General features: G+C 49.8%; 1 protein-coding gene across 3 annotated transcripts in view; it reads left to right on the forward strand.

Annotated features, from left to right (window-relative positions):
• Positions 1-16449, forward strand: part of EPHX2 (epoxide hydrolase 2) — a 113522-nt gene that overhangs the window by 43598 nt on the left and 53475 nt on the right. The window contains exons 13-20 of one of the 3 annotated variants that reach the window (XM_032265346.1): positions 6348-6419; positions 8176-8209; positions 10091-10193; positions 11003-11072; positions 13433-13513; positions 13843-13901; positions 14102-14207; positions 14506-14604. In XM_032265346.1, the coding sequence (XP_032121237.1) occupies positions 6348-6419; positions 8176-8209; positions 10091-10193; positions 11003-11072; positions 13433-13513; positions 13843-13901; positions 14102-14180 (498 nt within the window). In that variant the 3' untranslated portion in view covers positions 14181-14207; positions 14506-14604. Of the gene's footprint in view, positions 1-6347; positions 6420-8175; positions 8210-10090; positions 10194-11002; positions 11073-13432; positions 13514-13842; positions 13902-14101; positions 14605-16449 lie in introns of those variants that run through there. The other 2 variants (XM_032265347.1, XM_032265345.1) reach the window with 2 other exon arrangements.

Genomic DNA, 16449 nt, shown 5'->3' on the forward strand with positions numbered 1-16449 from the left:
TTTCCTTCCCCTCAAAACACTGAGTCTCTCTCTCTCTCTCTCTCTCTATTATTATTTTTTCCCTGTGTTGCCCAGGCTGCTCTCCAAGTCCTAGCATCAAGTAGTCCCCCACCTCAGCCTCCCAAACTGCTGGGATTATGGGTGTGAGCCACCATGCCAGCCTAAATGTTGGGTCTTTCTTAATCTCTACAGCATAGTAGCTCCTTCAGGCCATGGGGACAGCTGGTGATTACAGTTTATGTTTTAGGCTTTTTTAAAATTATGAAGTAATTCATGCTTGCTATTTAAGGTCCTGAGCACACACATACACATAATTTTTAATATAAATGGAATCATGCCGCTTTTTCATTTAATTCATATTGCACTGTTTGTCAGCACATACAGATTTATCTCATTCTTTTTAATGGCTGCATGGGGTTTTGTAACTGTTGAACCAGGAATTATTTAATCCTCTGTTGATGGACATTATTCTGATTGTTTTTCACAGTTGAATAATACAGTTTAAAGGAGCAGTTTGTTTGTTTTGAGAAGGAATTTTGCTCTCGTTGCCCAGGGTGGAGTGCAGTGGTGCGATCTGAGCTCACTGCAACCTCTACCTCCTGGGTTCAACCGAATTCTCCAGCCTCAGCCTCCTGAGTAGCTGGGACTACGGGCGCTCACCACCACACCTGGCTAATTTTTTGTAATTTTAGTAGAGACGGAGTTTCACTATGTTGGCTAGGTTGGTCTCGAACTCCTGACCTTGTGATCCACCTGCCTTGGCCTCCCAAAGTGTTGGAATTACAGGCGTGAGCCACCCCATCCAGCCTGGCAGAGTTATTTTCAATGTTTTAAATTGGTGGTGTTATGGTATGTTGTGGTAAAAAGAACCAAATATGGAGGGGTTTGGAGTCTGGTGTCCTCATTTATGACCTCCTTGACCTTCAACGAAGCACTTCAGGCCCCCTACCTGAGCATCTGCTCTGTAACAAGGGCTGCCCAACTCAGTGCTGTTGTGGACAGAAAGACTGGTACTGTCAGCAAATGGCAGGTGGCCCCCAGCACCCTAGGTCCCTATAGAGTTCCCCAGGTCTTTCCTTTCCCCTCTCTCATCTGACCAGCCACACCGCAGTTTGTGTGTCAACAGTTTGCTCTCTGCCCAGATTTCAGATGCTTCTAGTGACTGGCATTTTTGACCTCAGGGACAACCACCCCACTGTTTCTCCTGGCCTGTCTTAGAGAATTCCAGGGGAATTGGAGTCATTCTTGTCAAGGTAGACCGAGCATGAAACAGAGTTGCTGGCCTAGCCTGCTGATCAGCAGAGGCGTCCTCTGGCATTAATTTTAAAGGGAGGGAGGGCTCAGTGGGGGCTTCGTGGATGCTGCAATTTGGCTTCAACAGCTGTCTCCACTCTCAGCCACAAAACAATAGCTACAATTAAGTGCAGCCTCTCAGTGGCTTGTTCTCTACCTTGGAAAGGACACAAGAGAAGATGAAGGAGGAGAAATTCCTGGGATTGGTGGAAGGGCGCTTTGTCTGTGAGGAGGGCTGAGCATGGGAGGCAGTGCTGTGTCCCCCCCCACCAACATGGGGGCACCTCCCTGACAAATAAGGTGACTGAGAGTGCTGCCCCTACCAGCGCTGAGTGGCAAGTCTAGACAAAACTCCATCTTCTTTGTGGCGCCATGCCTTTCCAGGGCCCCTCTGACAGTGGGTGGAATACACACGTGGGAAGACAACTGGGGGGTGAGGGGAGTCCAGGGCACCTTGGATCCTGGGACCCTCCAGACCCACACCTGCAGTTGGCACACCTGCTTCCTGCTGCTCCTGGGGAGGGTGCCTGGCCCCGCTGAGCCCAGGGTGATTAAGACCCTGCACCTTTCCCTCCTCACCCTCTCCCCTCAACCCCACATCAAGATACTGCCTGGAGATATGCTTTAGTGTAAGCTGGGGGCTAGAAATAGGAGAAGATCACGTTTGTCCTCTGCTTTTGCACTTAGCTGAGACCTTCTGACCCTCTTTAATCTGCAAAAGGTAACACTGTATCTTTAAATCCTACAGACAGTGACAAATTTCCTGCTGCCCTGGATTGGGGCCCCTCCTTTTGTGTTTCCGCTCTCAGGCTGCTGGGTGACTTGGAACCACAGAAGTGAATTCTCTACAGTTCTCGAGACTAGATGTCCAAAATCAGAGTCTCAGCAGGGTTGGTCCCTTCTGGAGGGTCCAAGAGAGAATCCGTCCCATGCCATCTCCCAGCCTCTGGTACTTGCTGGCAATCCCTCGGCTTGTAGACGCATCACCCCTGTCCCTGCCTCCGTCTTCATGTGGCATCCTCCCCTCTGTGTCTCTGTATGTCTCAGTTTCCCTCTTGCTCTCATAAGGACACAGGTCATTAGATCTATGGCCCACTCTAAAGCCAGATGATATCATTTAAAGAGCCCTAATTATATATTAATTTAAAATTGTTAAAAATCAACCAGGTGCAGTGGCTATAATCCCAGCACTTTGGGAGGCCAAGGTGGGAGGACCACTTGGCCAGGAGTTTGAGACCAGCCTGGGCGACATAGCAAGACCCCATGTCTACAAAAATTTTTTAAAAGTTAGCCAGACATGGTGGTGGACACATGTAATCCCAGCTCCTCAGAAGACTGAAGCAAGAGGATCACTTGAGTCCAGGAGTTTGAGGTTACAGTAAGCCATGACAGCACTACTGCACTCCAGCCTGGGCAACACAGCAAGACCCTGTCTCTAAAAAAAAAAAAAAAGATGGAGATAATGATAATGATAATAATTAATATTTATTGGCATGCCTCCTACGTGTCAGGCATTATAAGACATGGGCATTATCTCATTTACAAAATTCCCATTTTACAGATGAGGAAACTGAGGCGCCAGGGAAAGAAGTTCCCCAGCTAGTAACTCCTAGCACTTAGACCTGAAACTGTTTATTGGACTCTAAATCCATCCTTTAAATTCTGTGCACAGGAACACAAAAGGAGGAGCCCCTGTCCAGGGCAGAAAAGAAATTTGTCATTGTAGGATTTAGAGTGTTACCTTTTGTATATGAGAGTCAGAATGTTTCAGCTAAGCACATAAGCAGAGGACAAATGCTATCTTCTGTTATCTTCTCTCCTTTGTGGCCCCCAGCTTCATTCTGTTCTTTCTGTTGCTCTGCTGCACTTTTATGTGAGTGAGCAGATTCGTTTACTTTTTTCTTTCTCATTTTTAAAAGAGGTTCTCACTCTGTTGCCCAGGTTGGAGTGCAGTGGCACAATTATAGCTCACTGCATTCTCGACCTCCTGGGCTCAAGCAGTCCTCCTGCCTCACTCTCCCTAGTAGCAGGGACTACAGGCACACACCACCATGCCCAGCTAATTTAAAAAAAATTTCTTTAGAGACAGGGTCTGTATGTTGCTCAGGCTGGTCTTGAACCCCTGACCTCAAGCAGTCCTCCTGCCTGGACCTCCCAAAGTGCTGGGATTACAGGCTTGTGCCACCATACCTGGCCTCTCTTTGATTTTCTTTACAGACCTTTTTTGACATGGTTTTCTCTTTTAAGGGTCTTTTGAGGCAAAGCCTTGTCCAGGTTTCTGCAGGTTCCTCCAGACACTGAAATGTGGCCCTGGGCTGATGAACAGCAGCCGTTTCTGGGATGAGGACTGCTCTCAGTAAATAAGAATGATGACCGACAGCCACACACTCAGAGCTGACCAGGGCTTCCATCCATCACTTAAATGTGCTTCTTCCTGTGGCTATTTCTTGCTGTGGCATTCATCATTGTGTTGCAGAAACTGCCATTGACACCATTATAATTGAATCTTACAAAACAGAGGGAACTGTCACTAACAGGCAGACATGGCTTTCATCAGAAACTCTCCACCCCCAGATCCAGCACTGCCAGATGAGCAGTGTCTCTGCTCCTTCTGTGCTGCCACAGCACAGATCCAGAGCTTTCGTGATGAGTGATGAGCAGAACAGAAGAGTAACGTCTTGCTGGGCGTGCTGGCTCGTGCTTATAATGCCAGCACTTTGGGAGGCCGAGGCAGGTGGATCACTTGAGTTCAGAAGTTCAAGACCGGCCTGACCAACAAGGTGAAACCCTGTCTCTACTAAAAATATAAAAATTAGCTGGGCATGGTGGTGGGCACCTGTAATCCCAGCTACTTGGGAGGCTGAGGCAGGAGAATCACATGAACCCAGGAGGCAAAGGTTACAGTGAGCCAAGATGGCACCACTGCTCTCCAGCCTGGACAACAGAACAAGACTCCATCTCAAAAAAATAAATAACCTCTCAAAATGTGCGAGCACTGAGGACTGCAGGTCACAGAACCAATGCTTTAAGAATGTGGCTTTAGGACCTTCCTCTCCTCTGACAGTATCTTAAGGGCAGCCGCAGATACTGCTGAGAACACGATGAGTCCCTGTCAATAAGAAGGTCCCAGGAGAGCACACTCAAGGCTCTGTGGCATCCAAGAAAAGCAGAGTTACCCTTTCATGGTGGGAAAGGTGGAACCTCATGGAGAAGGCGGTGTTTGGGTCCAGTGTTGTAGGCCGAACTGGTAGAAGTCGACGCTCTTGGTGACAGTCACAATGTGTTAAACCAGGGAGGCCAGGAAGTAGGTAGCCTGCTCAGAACACATCCTGCAGGCTCGTTGAGCTGTGTGCAGGTGGGTGGTTAGAAGGAAGGAGAGGAGAGCCAGTTGGCATAGCCACACTTAACTCGGTTCCCTCCTGTAGCACCAGTCCCTCCGCAGCAGTTGTACTGCAGAAAGATTTTTTTTTTTTTTTGAGATGGAGTTTTGCTCTTTTTGCCCAGACTGGAGTGCAATGGCAAGATCTCAGCTCAGTGCAACCTTTGCTTCGCAGGTTCAAGTGATTCTTCTGCCTCAGCCTCCAAGTAGCTGAGATTACAGGCATGTACCACCACACCCAACTAATTTTGGATTTATGGTAGAGACAGGGTTTCACTGTGTTGGCCAGGCCAGTCTCGAACCCCTGACCTCAGGTGATCCACCCACATCAGCCTCCCAGAGTGCTGGGATTACAGTGTAAGCCACCGCACCCGGCCAAGAATTTTACTACTTCTGAGTGGTTGCCCCTAGTGGATCTCTGCCTCAGGGACAGCTGTTTTCTCCTAAGCTACATCTGGAACAGCTTTCAGATCCAGGGCCTTTCAACTTCTGGAAAAGACAGAAGTTGAATTAAATTAAAATTGTCCTGGTATGCTCTAGAAAGCCATGAACCAGGCTACTCCCTCCAGGAGAGTAGGATCCATGGATGGATCTGTCTCCACCTTCCAGCCATGCCCCTGTTCTTGGTGTCTGCTTTGTTGAAGAGCTTCTCGAGGGGGTTGGGGTAGGAAGGAGAGGGGAAGTGGGAGAGGAAGACTTCACACCCTGAGCCTCCAATATGAATCTCCTCCCCAGCCCTCAGCACATGACATTCAGTGACCTAGACACTTCACTTTAGACCTCATCCAAACCTCTCCTCCATCCTCAGGTCCATTAGGAAGGTTCTGGAGCCTATTTTGTACATTGGCATCTCTTGGTCCAGTTTGCCAGAGAAGGAGCTCAGTGTTTGTGGAGCTGATGAAGCAAGTTCAAGTCAGAGAATTCCCACCATGTATGAACCACAGACCTGGGAACAGCCAGAGACCTTTGTGTAGACTGGCCAATTCAATGCCATACCGCTCCCAGGAACTGGAAGGACCTGGTCATTTATCCCAGGAAGGCTGTACGTCCCAGCTGTTTACCAGTGAAAACCGTGCTGCTCTGTCTGCAGAATATAAGCCATTGGCAATCTGATGGTCTGTAACAAGACCCAAATCAAAGGAGCTGGTTTTGAAGTTTCTAAATTGTTGAAGTTTCTTTGTAAAAATGAGGTCTCACTATGTTGCCCAGGCTGGTCTTAAACTCTTGGCCTCAATGTAGCCAACTTTACGTGACTGAATGGAAGAGCATTTAGCTTATAGGTTTTGGCTTTTCCGCTTGGTTTTTCAATCCTTGGACCCCCTCTCTTCTTACTACCAGTCAGCCTCCAACCTGTTCCTCTACTGGGCCCCTCCCAATTCCTTTCAAGAGATTATTATAAGTAGTACCTTCTCATTATAGGAATATTGAAAAACACAAAGAAAGCAGCATCTATAAACCTGCCTCCCATGGGGAAGTACAGTTAGCATCTTGTATTTTATGTTAACCTTTTTAAAAAATGTGTTTTATGATGAAAATTCAAATGAATGCAACTCTGATGAGACTTGGGCTGGATGGGGCAGAGGTAGGGGGCTTCTTGCTTTCAGTCAGATGAGGGAGAGGTACAGTTTCCACCATTTCTCGGGGGCCCTTCATTTTGCTTTCTTGATTGTTTCAGGGAGTGGCTGAGGCTGAACTGGAACAGAACCTGAGTCGGACTTTCAAAATCTTCTTCAGAGCAAGCGATGAGGTGAGGGGTGGGGAACGGGGGTGTAAGAGTGGAGGGGGCAGCTGTAAACAAAGTGGGGTACCTGGTGTGTGGCAGGGACCAGGAGTAGCAATCTGGCCATCTTTTATTTGTGTAGTCAGAATGATTGAGGTCCCATTACTGGTCTGTCCTTAATGGGAAAATTTATATCTCACTGACACACAAGGTCAGAGAATGATTATAATAATGATGGCTTGGAAATTATGCTATTACCTTACCATTTTAACATGTATAATTAGCTTACCCAAGTCCGAAACTAATGGATGTCCCCAACCCTCTCCTTGAAGAAGCAGAGGAGTTTAGAACCTTTACCTCTGTAACCTGCACACCCTCCTGTCTTATGTGTTAGGAGTCATCATCACTATCGTTGTTTTATATACAGTCAGTGCCTGATCAGACTGTTGCGTATTTTCCACTTTCTTTACTGATCACTTCTTGCATCTCACTCATTTGCATTGAGTTCAGTTTCTTTCTTCCTGAAGCACCTCCTTTAGTAGTTCTCTCAATAAGAGTCTTTTGGTGGTAAATTCATATTTGGTGCCTGAAGACATCTTAATTTTAATCTTGAAGAGTCATGTATCTAACTATAGAATTCTAGGTTATTTGATTTTAGAAACTTCTGTCATTGCTTGTGAGTCAGCCTCAGGTCTGACTTTCTGTATCTTAGTTGTCTTTAGGCAATTAATTGTCCTGGACACTGCAGTGTCTGATCTGCAGTTCAACCCATCTTTGAAGCTTTAATTTCAATAAATAGTTTTTTCGATTTGTGACAGTTTTATGTGGTTCTTTTTCAAATTATTCTGATCTCCTTGATAGAGTCTTGTTGTATTTTTAATTTTCAGTTCCTTTTATATCTTCAATCATTTTAAGCATATTCATTTCTAATTATCTTTTTTTCTCTCCCTCTCCCTCTTCCAAGCTCCATTATTTGATATTTTTGGAGACTCTTATTTTGCTCTTTGCTGCGTTTGCTGTCCCTTGCTGTGGGGCTTTGTTGTGTGGGTTTTGTAATTTTGGTTTATAAGCCCATATTCAGCAGTACGTAATCTGTACCAGTCTGCTTCAGTTGGGCTTGAGGAGATGACCCCATGGGTGGTTAAGGATTTCTTCTGCCAGGCATCCTGGTGGCATTACCAGCCGAGGCTCACTTCGTTGTTATTGTTGTTGTTGTTCTTGCTTACTTCACACTTTGGGGGTTTCCAGATCCTGCAGAGAATGCAAACTCAAATCCAAGCACTTGGGAAGGCAGGAGTATAGCTATGAATTCCCAAGGGGGTGTCTTTTGGTTTCCTCTTAGTACCAAGCTGAAACAGGGGAACTCCTTTAATATCTTTATCATGATGTGGGCATTTTTTTCTAGTCAGTTTTTTCATTGAGGGCATAGCACATCACAGACCCCAGATTTACTGGATTTACCATGGAGGGGCATGGAATATCACATCTTCAACGTCTCATCATAGGCCTAGGGTCTCTCTTCTTATTCCCAGTGGTGGAAAACCCAGGTCTCCACATTACCAAGGTCTGCAAGGGCCCTGGGGCAGCCTCAGCCCAGAGCTTTGGTTGTGAGCTCCCTCTTTATTTGACTCCTGTGAGGGGGTCCCTGGCTTTCTTGGGAGTTCCACATGTTTGTTACAGTCTGTATGGTACTCAGAGGTCTTCTGTCAATACAGGGTTTTCAGATGAGCCTATTTCCTTTGCTTCACCCATGACATCATTTCCAACTCTTTTCTTCCTACAGACTGTTTTATCGGTGCATAATGTCCGTGAAATGGGTAAGAAATATGCTTGGGAGAGAAGGGAGCTGGGAGGGCCACATCCGGAACCAGCTGAATGTGAAATAGATGTTTTTGTGTCTGACTGCTGTGGGCAAAAGCCCTGAGCTCTCTAGCCCTTAACTTTAAGTCGCCCAATCAACGTCCCCTCGGCATGCATGGGGCTGATGCCCCAGGCCTGACCACACAGCCTGGAGTTCCTGTCCTCTAGGGAGCTGTGGCTTCAAGATATCAAACAGTTAAGAGCTTGGAGGAGTCTTAGAGCTTGTCCAGGGCAAATCCACCCTCCATGGAAAAGGACCCCAGGATTGAGAGCTTACCTCTTCGGGAGTCACCCGGTATATGCAGGTGGGGTGTGGCAGGGCCCCGCCCAGGTCTCCTCCATTGCAGTCCACTGGCCCCTCTGCCTCCAGGTGCCATGTCTCCAGTGCCCCCACATGGAGCTCAGCCTTGTCTCCCTCCTGGGTTGGGTATGTGTGACGGGTCAGAGTTGAGGTTAGATTGGAGCTCTTCCCCAGTGCTAACAGATCCAGCACTCTTCCCACAAGACCCTATTTTTGCCGCAGCACTGTGGCCTTGACATCATTCACTTGCATTTTTATGAGTAACGATGGCCACTGTCACTTGTTTGGGCACGTGCTGACCATGTGTATAAAACTCTGGACTGACCCCCTTTACAAAAATTATTTCTGAGCCTTGGAGCATTCCAAAAAATGCTACTATTTTTAACTTCCAAAGAGGAAATCGTGTCTCAGAGGGTTAAGTAACTTGTCCAGAGTGGCTGATCCAGGGTTAACTCCTCTCACCCTGAAGGCCATGCTCTTGTCACTGCCCCAAGAACATCTCCCCTCCCTCCCCGACACCCACATTCCCTTATTCTTTCTCACCGTCTGTCACTGGTTTATTCACGCATTCATTCATTCCTCACATGCTCTGAGCTTATGCTGGGTATGAGGCTGGGGCTGCATGCTCAGATACATAGACACACTAAGCAGAGTGGCTGGCCTTGGGGAGCCCACGCCCTATGGAAGGCAGAGCAGCTGGGATGCTTGCATCGGGGCCCTGAGGCACAGTGGGCCTGGAGCATCCGCCTGGCAGGGAGGCTTAGGGTGGCCTCGTCACAGGGTGACGTCCTGGTCACATACCCCTTTGATGTGTCTCACAAAAGCCTGGAATGCCCAGATCCTTTGCCTCTGGGTCTCATATATCTAGAAATGCTGACTGGCCCTGTTCAGGCATCCGCATTGAGACTGTGCCCTGTGAAACTGCAGTGGTCCCTGGGCTGCCAGGGGTCATCACATGCCATCCTCTGGGGGAACTCTCTAGCACCCTGAAGACAAGACAGGGGTCCACAGTGGGATACCGCAGAGGGTCTGTGGGGCGCACGGGAGGCAACAGCATGCAGCCTCCTGGCCTGGGTTCTCTTCCTGCCTGTGAGGAAAAACAGAGCAAGCCCTTATGAAAATTCCAAGAATCTCTGGCGATATCTCCAAGGGGCCAGTTAAGCTGGCTGAGAAAGGTTTAGATGAGGGGCTGGCAGGAGCTGGGGCCTTGCAGGACCTGGGATACAGCTGCTGTGTGGCTGAAAAAGCCATCGACTGTGGTTGGTCCAAGAGCTGTGACAATAGCTGGTGAAGTCGTGGCCTGGGTGGGAGGGATGGTTAGGCTCCAGTGTGACAGGAAGATCACAGCTTGGAGCTCTCGAGGAGATGGGCTCACTCTGGCAAAGGACAAGGGAACAAAAGATGGAGGCGCTCACAAGGCCTTAGGCAAGTTCAGATGGTCTGCGAGAGGCAGTGACGTGCGTGGCCTTCGTTAGAGGCCTTAGAATGCAGACGCCTGGCCCATGGGTGGGGAAGTCAACAGTGGCTTTTTTTGCAGGAGGACTTTTTGTAAGGAGCCCGGAAGAGCCCAGCCTCAGCAGGATGGTCACCGAGGAGGAAATCCAGTTCTATGTGCAGCAGTTCAAGAAGTCTGGGTTCAGGTAAAGAGAGCACAGGGCCACAGACACAGATGAGAGATGACTGGCGGAAAGGGATCTTCAGCCCCCAGGTGCAGCGCGAGGGCCAGTTCTCCTCCACCACAGCCCTCATGGGGGCCAGGCCAGCCTCTTCTTGAATGCCTCCAGGGTCGGGAGGCTCACTACTCTGTGTGCTCAGCCTGCTCTAATTTGAGACAGCTCAGCTTATTCTTCCTTATGCTTGTGGGTCCCACATAGGGCAGAGGTCTTTAACTACTTTTCAGTCATGAATCCTCAGAGATTCAGATAGCAACTCTGGGCTGTTTCTTCAGAAAAACATAGAAATCCACATAAACTGAAAAAGTGCATACATTTTGGTGTATTTGCTCTACTTCTCAATGTCGCATTAGGAGGGGGCATCTTGGCACCACCTCCCAATGTCCCCCTCAGGCAGGCTCCCTGGGCAGGCGAGTAGCCTTTGGTGAGGCTGCTAAACCGTGTTCCCCACCATCAGCAACCTCCCCAGCCTCCAAGGTGATATGGTGACATTCTCTGGAGAATCCTGTAGGACCGGCTTCTGTGTGTCCCAAAAGGCCACGCAGAGGCCGCCAGCTCACTCAGTGGAGTCCTGTGTCCTCACATCAGGCCTTGCTGTAGAGCTTGGCAACCACGCCCAACAGCAAGGCGAGGGTCCTGGGCTCTGTTGTCTGGCCCCTGCAGAAGCCTTCGCTCTTCCCAGGATGACTGGCTGTACAGAGTGGGTTTCTGTTGGTGTCTGTAGCAGAGCCATCTACTCACCGCCTCTGTCTTTTTACTTTCTGATCTCTCCCCAGAGGTCCTCTAAACTGGTACCGAAACATGGAAAGGAACTGGAAGTGGGCCTGCAAAAGCTTGGGACGGAAGGTGAGGGCCAGGTTCAGTGCGGTCCCCTCTGCACCCCAGGAGCCACCCGCAGGGCTTCCTATTGGCCTGAGCTGTTACGACCTGGGCCACAGCTGGGCATGGACAGGCCTGTGGGCCACCTCCTTTCCCTTTCGGGTTTGGGAAGTGACTCCATTCAGGGGTTTCCCCTTAGGATCTTTCTTGCTGGTGCTTCCCTTGCATGGTAGAGGGTGATGCTGGGGATGGAGCTGGGGTGTATCCAGGTCACTGCAGCATCCATCCGGAATCCCCAGGTCCCCTGGTGGTACCCCAAGCCAGGGCTGCAGATGGCACCTCTCAGAGGCGACGTGGATACTGGAGCCCCCAGCCCCAAAGAGCGTTAGGTGCTCTCAGAAATGTGGCTTTAGCCTCTGGTGGTGTCACCTTGAACAAGTCAACCTCTGAGTCTCAGTTTCCCCATTTGCCAAGCAGAAGATGAGTTTCCAGTCTCCGGGTCTGCCGAGGGAGTAATGGAGGTCCCCAGTTTACATTCAAAATATTTAAAAATCTAAGGGAAATCAGATTACTTCCCAGTGTGATTGCACAAGTAGCCAGGCCGTCATCAGCTAACTTAGTAGCCCTGGTTACCTTGCTGGTTCACTCTATGAGTGAACGCATTGCTACATGCCAGCCTTCCTCCCAGCCCCCGGGATACCATGGTGTGTAAACAGAGCAGGTCTTGACCTCCTGAAGTTAGGTCTTGAGGCACTAGAGCGTATAACATCGTGGTTAAGAGCAGGCCAGGAGCCACATGGCTGAGTCTAATCCCTGTGTGACTTGGGGAACGGCACTTACCCCTCTGACCCACTGTTGTTTCTTCTGCAATATGAAGTGGCAAGAATGGTTCCTCCCGCAGAGAGCTGTGTAAGGATGAAATAGGCAAAGGTACGTGGCCTGTTACAGGCAGTAGTGGGCACCTAGTGGCTCTGTCAGTGTTCCTTGTCATTATCATATGACTGATGAAAATGACCAAACTGCAGTTGGACACACAAAATCTCTCAAAGTTTGGAGGAAAATACTGACAAAGACACAGACTCCAATGGTGCTAAGGTCAGAAGCCGCCCTCTTCTGCAGTTTCTTTTTCTTTTTTTTTTTTTTTGCTTTGGAGACAGTCTTACTTGGTCGCCCAGGCTGGAATGCAGTGGCACGATTTCGGCTCACTGCAGCCTCCAGTTCCTGGATTCAAGCAATTCTCCTGCCTTAGCCTCCCGAGTAGCTGGGATTACAGGTGCTCGCCACTGTGCCCAGCTAATTTTTTTTTTTTTTTCTGAGATGGAGTCTTGCTTTGTCACCCAGGGTGAAGTGTAGTGGCACCATCTCAGCTCACTGCAACTTCTGCCTCCTGGGTTCAAGCAGTTCTCCTGCCTCAGCCTCCCAAGCAGCTGGAATTACAGGTGTGTGCCACCATGCCTGGCTAATATTTTGTATTTCAGTAGAGACAAGAGTTTCACCATGTTGTGCAGGGTGGTCTCAAACTCCTGACCTGAAGCATTCCACCTACCTTGGCCTCCCCAAGTGCTGGGATGGCCTCTCTTCTGCAGTTTCTGGCTGGATCTTCCTCTCTCCTCTCCCACCTCCTCCCATCCTGCCCCTCCCCACCCCCCAAGTTCAAATTTTAGCTTGGGGCATTCTAGAGTTTACAAACCTCATAGAAGCCTCTGGATTCGGTTTAACCACAAAATAATTTTTGAGCTTCTCCTGGCTCCTGGTTGTGGGAGGAGGTAGGGGTGTGTAGAGACGCCGTCATTCTGTGCGTAAATGAAAATAGTGCAAGTTCCTCACCAGGGATGGGTCAAAGCTGCTTGGAAATTGGGGTGATGGTGGAGCGGGAACAAAGAAACAGAGGCTTTCCTGGCTTTCCTATGTGTGCCTCCCTGTGCAAACCTCATTTGCCAGCAGTTAAAAGGGAAGTCACTTTGCTGCCATTTGTATCACATTGGTAATTATTGTGGCTGCCCCATTCTCTCTGGAACCTTGGCCGCCCATTTTAGGCATCTGCTTAATTCGTAGAAGACGAATCTTGATCTTCATTTGTTCAAGGGTGTCTTCTGCCCTCTTGGTGGGGTCGATTCAGTTCTCCTAGTTACGCACAGGTCAGCACACATTCTCACTCACACACATGTGCACACACAAGACCCATTCTGGCGCCTGCACTGCTGGAGCGGTCATTTTAAAGATCTCCAGTAATCACCACGAGTCTGTTGTGTGAAGTTTGGCAGATACCACATCAGGATCACAGCAGGGCCGCGGGCAGGGGTCTTTTCAGGGGAGTCACAGCGGAGCAAGAGGGAGGGCTTCCCTTGTGGCATGCTGGCCACTCCCATTTCCTCTTCTCTCCCCAGATCCTGATTCCGGCCCTGATGGTCACAGCGGAGAAAGACTTCGTGCTCACTCCTCAGCTGTCCAAGCACATGGAGGACTGGGTGAGGGAACGGCCCTGCACAGGGGTCATCAGTGCTCCCCCGGAGAGGCACAGGTGCTCAGAGGGAAGCTGGCAGTGGAGGATACTCCTTGTCATACAGATGGGACCGCAGTTGAAGCACTTCCTCGACAGGGCTTCGTCAGTAACATCACCATGCCCTTTCTTCCCCCTGCACGGGCATCTTGCTCACTCATTCCCTTAAATCATGCAGTGTTCAGGGAGGGTGGCCTGCGGGGAGCAGAGAGAAGGCGTCCGCTGCCCGTTGCACTAAGCTGAGACACACTCATCTGCTTTGTCCCACTGACCTTCTTGCGTGGGGATTCCTTTCAGATCCCCCACCTGAAAAGAGGACACATTGAGGACTGTGGGCACTGGACACAGATGGACAAGTAAGGAGGTTGGGGGCCCCTGGGTGGGGGAGCACTGGGCCCCCGGTTCACCTTCCATAAAAGTTTTGCTGATTTCACTGTGCTGGCTTTTGCCTGGCTTAGCCACTCATGTGAGTGCACCTCTGCCTTTGCGTTCGGTGGGTGGGCCCAGACAAGCGTGAATGGCTTTTGGTTTTCTTTCATTTCCTCTTTTCCTCCAGGCCCACCGAGGTGAATCAGATCCTCACTGAGTGGCTGGAGTCAGATGCCCGGAACCCGCTGGTGGCCTCGAAGATGTAGCACGCGGCATGTGCCCGCACCCAGCAGGTGCGCTGAACTTCCGCCTGCTGGGGCACCGTTCTTAGTATACAGAGGTGGCCTTACACGTGTCTTGCACAGACGGCAGCATTGTTCTGAAGGGGCTTGTAAAAAAAAAAAAAAGATTTTCTTTAAATAAAGTGAATTAAATTTGAGATAATTTTAGATCTTGGAGAAATCAGGTGCGATGAATTCTCTAGGCACGAATGCATCATCCCTCTGTCTCTAAGAATCCTTAGTGTCCTGTGGGGGACAGAGTGGGGTGGCCAGGTGGTGATTTCTCTTTGACCAATCCATAGTTTTGCAGGAAAATCAGCCGTTCATTTGGAGGAATCTTGATAGAGAGTGGGATGCCTTACTCAATAAAGCGAAGACAACTGTGCTGCCGGCTGGCTTTGTTCTTGGAGAGGTGGCGTGGCGGTTCAGGGAGAGTGCATGGCATTGGGGTGCATCCTTTCCCTCTGCTTTTGAGCCCTGCTCTGGGCTCTGAGGTGCTGTGTCATCTAGGCCATGCTGGCCAGGGGACAATCCTGCAGGGTTGGCAGTGGTTTCTTGTGCTCTTTCCCCTAGAGCAGCCACTGGCCACAAGTAGCCACCTGCCCGTCTCCCGGCTTCCCTAGCAGAATTTCCTCAGGCACAAATGTGTACCCTGAACGTTTGAAATGTGTTAGTGATGCTGAGGAAGTGAATTTTCAATTTCATTGAATTTTAATCAATTCAAAGTTAAATAGCAGCAACTGCCATGAGGCTCAGCCAGATCCAGCCCGTCTTCCCCTCTGTCCCCTCCTTCCTCTCTTCCCCTCTGTCCCCTCCTTCCTCTCTTCCCCTCTCCCCCGTCCTGTCTATCTTCCCCTCTCCCACCCTTCCCCTCCGCCCCGTCGTCCCTCCCATCACATGCATCTCATGTTAGGCAGCCATCTCACTGATTTGTCTCCTGCAGTGACCTCTCCCCTGCCCTGCTTCCAGCCCCAGAGTCCTGGAGTAGCAGCCTCCTCACGGGTCTGGCCGCCCACATGGTTAGATCCTGAACCTTGCAGGGCCTCCCCTCTGCCCCTGCCCACCCCCAGCCCGGCCCCATCACCCTCCAGTTGCTCACTGCCCTCCAGCAGCACAGTGTTGGGTGCTGATCCTCCTTGACCCTCTGCCCAGCTTACCCATCCTTTGCCTGGAATGTTCCTCCTGCCAGCTCCTCCAAGCCCGTAGGCTGGTTCCCAAGCCCCTTCTCTCTGCTCTGCTGCATGGTTGTCAGCCTCACAGACACATGCACAGCGGTCTTGCTGCACGTGCAAGGGGAAGCTCGCAGAGGACGCGTCCCTGCAAGCTGAGTTCGGCATGATGACGGGCAGGTGTCGGCCAGGCCACAAGGCCCTGAGTCTCCATGTGTGGGGAGAAAGCCAGGGGAGGTTTGAATGGGAGCTGCTGGCATTTCTTCACTGCCCCAGTGTACCTGGAGTCTTCCATTGCACCACCACAGAGTGCTCCCGAGGGTCCTTCCCATTTCACAGAGAGGGAAACTGACTGCTTGGCTAGATGGGTGCAGAGCCTGGATTCAGAAGCAGGCTCTCTGGTTCCTAAGGCTGAGCTTTTCTACAAAAAATGTAGAAAAAGGCCACCTAGGTTAGGCCTCCAGCCTGCTGCTTACTCGTCGTGTGACCCTGAAAAAGGGTATCTATGCTCCAGTTCCCCCATCTATAAGAAAGGGGGTGTTAATAGGACCTAACTCATGGGTGGTTGTGAGTATGAAGTATGTTAATATATGCAGTTCTGGGACAGCCAAGCACTGTCCTAGAACTGCGTATATTAACATACTGCTACGGAAGTATCGGTTCTGAGACTTCCAGTTTGTCTTAGGAAAGACCTATAAAGGTTTTCCATTTCCAGCCACGCCACCGCCACCCCAGCCCTTTTGCATCTGAGAATGAAAGGGCTCATTTAAAGGCAGTCATGGGACCTGGAGGCATGGCTTACACCAGATCACATTATTTTCCTAACTGGGTGTATTCAAGCTCAAGTGTAAGGGAGCCGTTAGGGGAAAGGAAATAATCAAAACCTGAGGGCCTCCTTTACTAGAAGGAGTACAAACAGCATACCCGCCTTCTCGAAAGCCTCACTTTTGATCTTCTACCCAGCCGTTTCCATCAGCCATCAAAAAGGCCTCAGAAATTATACTCCTTTGGCAAATAAGAGTTGAATAGCTTAAGTCCGTAGCATTGCAACACAAATATGACCAGTTCTACAAGATCGAGGGCTT

The sequence above is a fragment of the Sapajus apella genome, unplaced genomic scaffold (genome assembly GCF_009761245.1).
Source record: "Sapajus apella isolate SASKATOON/1434 unplaced genomic scaffold, GSC_monkey_1.0 scaffold150, whole genome shotgun sequence".
Lineage (NCBI taxonomy): Eukaryota > Metazoa > Chordata > Mammalia > Primates > Cebidae > Sapajus > Sapajus apella.